Source organism: Danio aesculapii, chromosome 1, assembly GCF_903798145.1.
Source record: "Danio aesculapii chromosome 1, fDanAes4.1, whole genome shotgun sequence".
Taxonomy (NCBI): domain Eukaryota; kingdom Metazoa; phylum Chordata; class Actinopteri; order Cypriniformes; family Danionidae; genus Danio; species Danio aesculapii.
Window position 1 is genome coordinate 20,701,021 of NC_079435.1, and position 7,985 is coordinate 20,709,005.

General features: G+C 39.0%; 1 protein-coding gene across 1 annotated transcript in view; it reads left to right on the forward strand.

The window, feature by feature from the left end:
• Positions 1-2,944, forward strand: part of maml3 (mastermind-like transcriptional coactivator 3) — a 183,478-nt gene extending 180,534 nt beyond the window's left edge. Inside the window, exon 5 of the mRNA XM_056457115.1 lies at positions 1,550-2,944. Coding sequence (XP_056313090.1) covers positions 1,550-2,535 — 986 coding nt within the window. The 3' untranslated portion in view covers positions 2,536-2,944. The remainder of the gene's footprint in view (positions 1-1,549) is intronic.
• The last annotated feature ends 5,041 nt before the right edge of the window (positions 2,945-7,985 follow it).

Sequence of the window (7,985 nt, forward strand, 5' to 3'; positions counted from 1 at the left end):
CGTACGAATTAGCCACTAAACTGACAAAACGTAAAATACTTACGTTTTCTCGTGAGATCAGGCTGGATATTTTGACCCATGCCGAAACGTTATATCGTTTTCAAGCACTCCAACATCCCAGCTCTGCAATGGTGGGGTTGTAAATGTGACACACTGCTTGCGTGTCTCCCTAACACAACAATGGCGGCTGAGAGAAGAAAAGTTTCATAAACATCTGGCAAACAGCCTTCTCCTTCAGAAGCGCCACCACAGTGTGGCAGATCTTTATATTTTTTGCTGCAGATAGACACCGAATGTCATCATAGAAAAACTGAACATAGAACACACCCACCAATTGGTAAAAGCAACGGACCAAGCTCAAAGATTCGAGTCAAAGCAAACTCCTCCAATAGATTGCTGTGGTGATCTATTTCAAAAATGGTCTAAATAACATCATTTTAGTTCATTCTTCAATTTTAACTATAATACGGCTTTGATATTCCTTCCTTCTGGATTCTTCTGTGTCTGCTTTAAACAAGCTTTCGTGTGATTTAAACCTTATAGGTACAGTTGAAGTCAGAATTATTAGCCCTGCTTTAATTATTTTTCTTTTTTAAATATTTCCCAAGGAGCAAGGAAATTTTCACAATATGTCTGATAATATTTTTCTTCTGGAGAAAGTTTTAATTGTTTTATTTCGGCTAGAATAAAAGCAGTTTTAAATTTTTAAAAAAACGTTTTAAGGTCAAAATTGTCAGCCACTTTAAGCTATATATTTTTTCGATAGTCTACAGAACAAACCATCGTTATACAATAACTTGCCTAATTACCCTAACCTGCCTAGTTAACCTAATAAACCTAGTTAAGCCTTTAAACGTCACTTTAAGCTGTATAGAAGTGTCTTGAAAAATATCTAGTCAAATATTATTTACTGTCATCATGTCAAAGATAAAATAAATCAGTTATTAGAAATGAGTTATTAAAAATATCATTTTTAGAAATGTGTTGAAAAAATCTCTGTTAAACAGAAAATGGGGAAAAAAATAAACAGGGGGGCTAATAATTCTGACTTCAACTATAGTTCACCCCAAAATTTTTAATTAGTCGTTAATTATGCTCACCCTCAGGCCAGATTAGACAGTGACTTTTTTTTTGAGAATATAAAATTCTTCATTTCCAGTTGAATATTAAGTTTGTACCTAAAATCGTGGTCACTGGCGTGTCATGAAATATGGCTACTGACTTGCAGGACAGTGACTCAATATTAACTACTATGTCTGCTCTATTGTGCGTGATGCCTGTAAACATCATTCTAACACACTTCTATTCATTCAAGCTGTAATATGTAAAAAGACTCGAACAGTAAATGATTAACTTTGTTCCCAGACAGACATCTGGAGATTTCAGTGTGCAGTTTATGCCATCATACACAATTTACAGTGATTTGCTAAGCTTTCGAGAGCGCCTATTTATGCCATTAGAATTTAATTGAAACAAGCCTTTGATGTACTGGAAATGTAATGAGAACAACAGATGTCAGTTAACATTATTTAATTGTTAATTATTTTAGGCACGTCCCAGGAGATGGCAGCCAGGAACCAGACGCTGCAGAACATGCGTACCGCTCGACTCATGCAGCAACAGCAGCAGCAGAACCCGGGGATGATGCAGATGACGCCCGTCCAGAACGCCGCCGCCATGCCTACGCAGGGTGACATGAGCATGGCGTACGGAGGCCAGGCTGGTGCACAGACTGGCATGTACCAGGGGATGAACCCAAACATGGGTCAGATGCTCCAGCAGCAACAGCAGCACCATCCCAACCAGGCAAGCATGGCGATGGCACAGAGACAAGCAGGCGCCGGTGGACAGGGGATGGTCGGGGCTGGTGCAGGAGCCGGGTACGGGCAGGCGATGCTCATGAACCCCAACCTCTCACAGCAGCAACTAAAATCAGCCGGTGTCGCCCCTGGTGGGCAACCGATGGCCAAAGCGCAAGTTCAGAGACTGCAGAGTATGATGGGAGGCGGAGGACAAGCGTGGCCGCAGCAGCAGCAAAACATGCAGGCTATGGCCGGAAGGACTTCAAACGACATGGTGGCGTTTAACAGTAACCCTGCGTACGCCATGCAAGGTGGTCAGCCTCCTCGGATGGCCAAGCAGCATTTCGCACAGGCGATGGGCGGACAGACTATGGTGGACCCACGCTCGATTAACCCTGCAGCGATGGGTGGGCCGATGATGCCGCACATGGCAGGGCAACCAAGGACAAACCAGCCGCGGGGTATGGTGATGCCTGGAATGAACCAGGGAGTGCCCAACATGGCCGCTTTCGGACAAGGCCCTGCTCAGGGCATGCCAGGGGCATCGGGAGGGGGTGGGCCGTACATGCCAGGCGGTCAGCCTCAGGGCTACCAGAGGACGTCCAATCAGGAACTGGCATACGGTTACGGCAGCCAATCAGGGGCTGGGGCTGGGGTTTCGTTCGGCCTGTCGGATGGGACAGATTTGGATTCAACGGAAGGTTGGATGGAGGAGTTTTTCCCCAACCAATAGCCTAGGGGGGTTTTGTTTTTTAACAGGACAGTTTTATGAAAATGTGATTCGTTTTATTGTTTTATTTTTTATTACATGGTCGACAAATCTAAGATATATATTACATGTTGTGTATTACATGTGTGTGCTGTCACAATATTTAAACCAATTCCTCTCTGTTTGGGTTGACTCTCGAGTATAGATCCGCTGTTCTGCATTTTAAAGTTTGGTTTTTTTAATACCCTTTGGATTTGATCCATTTCTGTCTCTCTTTTTTTTTCTCATGTCCTTTATGCTGGACTAAGGGCAAGAGGCACTGAAAACCTGCAAAATGACATTGGGAAAGATTTTCGATGCAATGTTTTTATGTATTTAGTTGACCCTTATTCTGACATCCTGTTCATGTATTAAAGATCGTGTGAAAATTTGAGGTGGGCCTTTGTCACCAGTGGATCCATTTTCCCAAAAGCAAACTGTTGAACACACTGCTCTCCTTCTCTTGCTAATCTTCTCTGTATCTCTTGCTGCTCTTGAGGTGTGTTGATCCTCCGCGTTTGCTCTGCTTTGTGCTTGTGTGTTTATTTGCACTACGAGCGTCGCAACACAACACGTTAGACTTCGTGTGCTCTCTCAGCGCATGCAAGATGGATGCTCTGCTGTCGCTAGGCGACCGGTGTCAGTAGAAGAGTGAAGCCATGTGTGTGTGTTTGTCAACTAGGTGTTTGTTAATATTGCTTGAAGAGATTTGGCAGCTACAAACTTCTCCCTCCCCTCCCTACGACTGTGAGAAAGAGGTTTTCTGTAGTCACAATGGCAGCTAGAGAGGATACCATGACATGATCTCATCTGGATCATACCAAACAGCCCACCTGAGTATAAAGTATCAGTCATTGATGAGATTTTAATGTAAAAACCCCTTAGATATTTGCAAAGGCTAAATAAGCCCCCTGATTACGACATACATCAAACATGCAGTATGTTTTGTTTCCTTTCTTTGCTTGTGAACGCTGGTTAAACATTTTAATCTGCAAACATTTGTGATAGTTCACCCTAAAAATATAATCATTTACTCATACTTTAAGCTTTAATTAAGTCTCAAATCTTAATTTGACTCTGAGTTTATGGCTTCTGATATGTTTCGAAGAAGATATTTTGAAAAATGTTAGAAACTTGTAACCGTCGGAGTCAATGGTTACATGTTTAGAGCTTTCTTCAAGATATCTTGTGTTCAGCAAAAGAAAGAAACTCAAAAGGTTTGGAAGGACTTGAGGGTGAGTAGATTTTTGGGTGAACTATCCCTTTAAATTTACCATACACATACTGTATTTCCATAGATAGGTCACACCACTTTTCTTTTCCTCTTCAAACCGATATATATTTATTAGTTCCTATACATCACTGCAGCTCTTCAAACTCTTGAACACACTGACACTCCTTTACTCAATGCCTGACCGAGGAAAACAAGCACATCCAGACAACTTGCTCTTTCAACTGTGACAAAGCAATTCACCAAAAGCATCTTAATCTATCAGTGTAAGCTTCTACTCTTTATTGGGTATTTTCGATCCATTCCCACCAGCTTGTGTTCCTTGTTGTGACTTTAACTAATTTCGAAATCAAGTCTCAAAACAGTAGTTGTTTATCTTACTACTCAGCCAGACCTTAGTTTAGACTGTTGTTCCCATGAAATGCCACACAAAAATAGGAATTTGGATCGCTCCTCCTGTTTTGTGTGTTGTATTACGGTATTCTAGTCATGATGTCTTTGTGATCAACCTCTAGTTTTATTGTTTCAGCTCTCTGAAGAATGAACATGAATGTAACCTTGTGACTGACTTTGCCCTCTTTTTTTTTTTTTTTGAGAATTTGTTTGTCTTAACGGGAGATTGGACGCATTCAGTGTTTCGCAGTGTTAGTTTGTCGCTCTGTCAAGACGATTGCAGATGGGACGGGGTAAAGCTCGCTTTTTCCCGCCGTCTCACCAAATATCAACAATCTGGGACCAAGATTACCTTGTTTTTCTTGATTTCTGTTGAAGTCATCCAGCTTCTTCTTTTTTATTTTGTACTGGTGCTGACATATATGTGATGGAAAAAGATATATATCAGATACAGTTATTTGTAAATATGTTTTTACGATTTTAAATACATCAGAGGATACGTCTCTACTCACTGTAAAGATATTGCTGTTTTTGTTGAAGATAGAGAAGTATTTTTATTTCATCTTTTTTCTCCACTTTTAAACTCATCTGAGCTATACCATTGCACTTCAGACAATGTCTTACTACTAATTTGTAATGTAAACCTCCTCTAATTTTTATTTTGAAGGTTTTTTCTAGTTTTCAAATTTTACTCTGTATCTAAAGCAGTGCTTTTTTTCTTTTTCATGTACAGAATTATGTAAATGGTAATGCCAGAGAGTTACAAAGAATTTGTTTTTCAGAAAAAAATACATTAAAGAGATTGATCATTAAAAATGTTCTCATTAAAATAAGTCTCTGCAACTTTTTTGATATAACAAAAGGCCTCATGCTTTATTATTTGCCCGTTTCCACTGAGTGGTACAGTACGGTATGGGTCGATACAGGTCACCTCTATCAGGCTTGCGTTTCCACTCATAAAAGGGTACCAATGGTACTCTTTTGGTGGCCGTGGTGTACGACAGAAAGTTTCAGTCGACGTCATTGTTGCTCGAGCTGTAAAAACAGATACTTTATTCACATCAATACTTGTTCATAAATGTTCGTTAATAACCTTTCTATGAACATAATTTGATTATAACTGCTGGTCAATGATGCGAAATAGCTTACTGTAATGTCTGCTAATATATAAAATTAATAAATGCCACATATATGAACACATACAGACCCTTACAGTCTCCGATATGATACCAAATGCAGAAAAACTACACACAGCATACATTTAGTCCTTATTTGGGTTCAACATATAGCCCATTTTCCTGTTAGAAAGTAATTCAGTCATTCCAAGTTCATAATAGTTCAAAAGTTGATGATAATAGTTAAACATGGCAGTTTGTTCATGTTTTAGGTTGCTGAAAGAATCATTCGCTCCTTTTTTCCCGGCTTCTCCTTTGTTTTTTCACTTTTCACTCTCGCGTTTGTCCATTTCTAAAAGGATCGGATGTCAGAAGCACTTCAGTAATCACTCATGTAATTATCATCTGCTCGAGAAGTTCGCTATTTCAAATATAGACCCACAGCGAATGCAGGTGAGAAAGCAAAACCGCTGGCACTTTAGATGGCCTTGTATATAACTACAGGACACAGGGTAGATTTTTCTCTTCTTCGTGGCTTTGTGGTTGTTCATCAAGATGACAACAAGATTTGTTTGAGCTCGGGTCGACCATGGCTTGTTATTATATGTATATATTATTATGATCTAATGTCTTGGCTGAGTTTGTAAAAATGGAGCTTCCTTTGTTTTCATTCTCCTTGCTTGTTACACGAGCGAATGACATTTTTTCTGTAAACCAATAGCGTTCCGTTGCACCTCTTGCTCCGCCTTTTGGTACCATTTTGTTGTGCTAAGTACTCTTTGCAAAGGGTACCCAAAACGTGGTACGGTTCGTTTTTAGGTACTTTTGACAGTGGAAACGGCCATAAAAGTGTACCGAACTGTACTATACCATACCACTCAGTGGTATAAGGTTCAATTAGTTAACCATAGTTAAATGTAGCCAAGAACACTAAAAATGGCTCCCAAAATCTTTGTGGGACAGATTCAAAAAAATTTAAATATATAACATGTAGCTGCATCTTTGAATTAAATTAAAAATGAAAAAAAGGAAGAAAAAAAGCTGTGGATTGGACAGAGAGAAATGGAGAGCACATTCCTAATTAAAAGCACATATGCTAAAGAGCAGGGTTTAATATCTTAGCCTAATGAATCACTCTCCTTTTCTTTGTATGGGTCTTTCTGTGCTGCGCAGTATCTTCTGATTATGATGAATGGAGAAGTGTCACTATGACACTGTCATTACTCATCTTCAGGGGTGAGAAATGAGAGAGAATGGGGGTGCAACACTGAGGTTTGTTTGGGTGTGATGCAGAAGAGTAGCGATGGCACATAAACACACACACACACACACACACACACACACTGCCCTCTCCCGGGGGGCTTCCTTCTAAATGGGGTCATCCAGTCCCTCAGCACTTTGTCCATTAGTTAAATAAAATCGTCCTTTAATCTGATCTAATAAAAACAGCCAGTGCTGCGAATCAACCAGCAGCCATCTGGAGGACTGGAACAAAGGTGCCTAAACGTGCGTTTTACACTTATATCTGAAACAGGCATGCTTATGCTGCGATTGACTCCAAAAGTTAATTTTAAATTTTCAAAACATGATTCATAGAATATCTTGGCATTATTGGCGTTAAAACAAACGATAGATAGATAGATAGATAGATAGATAGATAGATAGATAGATAGATAGATAGATAGATAGATAGATAGATAGATAGATAGATGGATGGATGGATGGATGGATGGATGGATGGATGGAGTCTGAATTATTAGCCCCCCCCCCCCCCCCCCCCCCCCCTGTTATTTTTCGCCAATTTCTGTTTAACGGAGAGATTTTTTAAGCACATTTCTAAACATAATAGTTTTAATAATTAATTTCTAATAACTGATTTATTATTATTTTTGCCTTGATGACAGTAAATACTATTTTACTAAATATTTTTCAAGACACTTCTATACAGCTTAAAGTGACATTTAAAGGCTCAACTAGGTTAATTAGGTACATGAAAAAATTCAGAGCAACCATGCAATGATAACTTTCTCCATCGGATGGCGCTGCGGGCTGCACTTTTTATTTGTTAAAGAGCGCGCATTGAAGCAATGAAGAAATCAACCTGGATGAAACGCCACACGTCAACACGAGTCGTGGTTATCCGTTTCAAGGTAGTCATACTGCATTCTGAAAATTAATATTAAACAAAAACCATACTGGTTGTGTGTACTATAACACTGGCAGTTTCATAGATTGATTATTTACAGTTTTAAGCATTTATTTAAACGTCTTTACCGTGTGAATTGATTACAAAAATAGATAATTACATAATAATAGGCTAAATATTTACAATTGTAAGAATTACTAGTAGAAGTCACATACTATGTGCTCACATTGGCCTGAAATTCAAAATAATTAGCATAAATGTAAATGAATAATGTGTTGACCTACATTAAGATGTGATGCCATCAGTTGAGAAAGCACCTCAAATCATTGCAGAAATTCGATATATATTTGACTGTCTGTAATCTGACAATCTTAGTACCTAAAGTATTAAGTAAAACTTAAAGTAGCCTATCTCCAAATTAAGTTGTCTGCGAGGCACATTTCTGATGTAAACATTTTTGATTTAAGGTTATTTAAGGTAGGACATTTACACATACCCATGGAACACAATCTTTACTTAATATTATAATGATTTTTGCGTAAAATATATT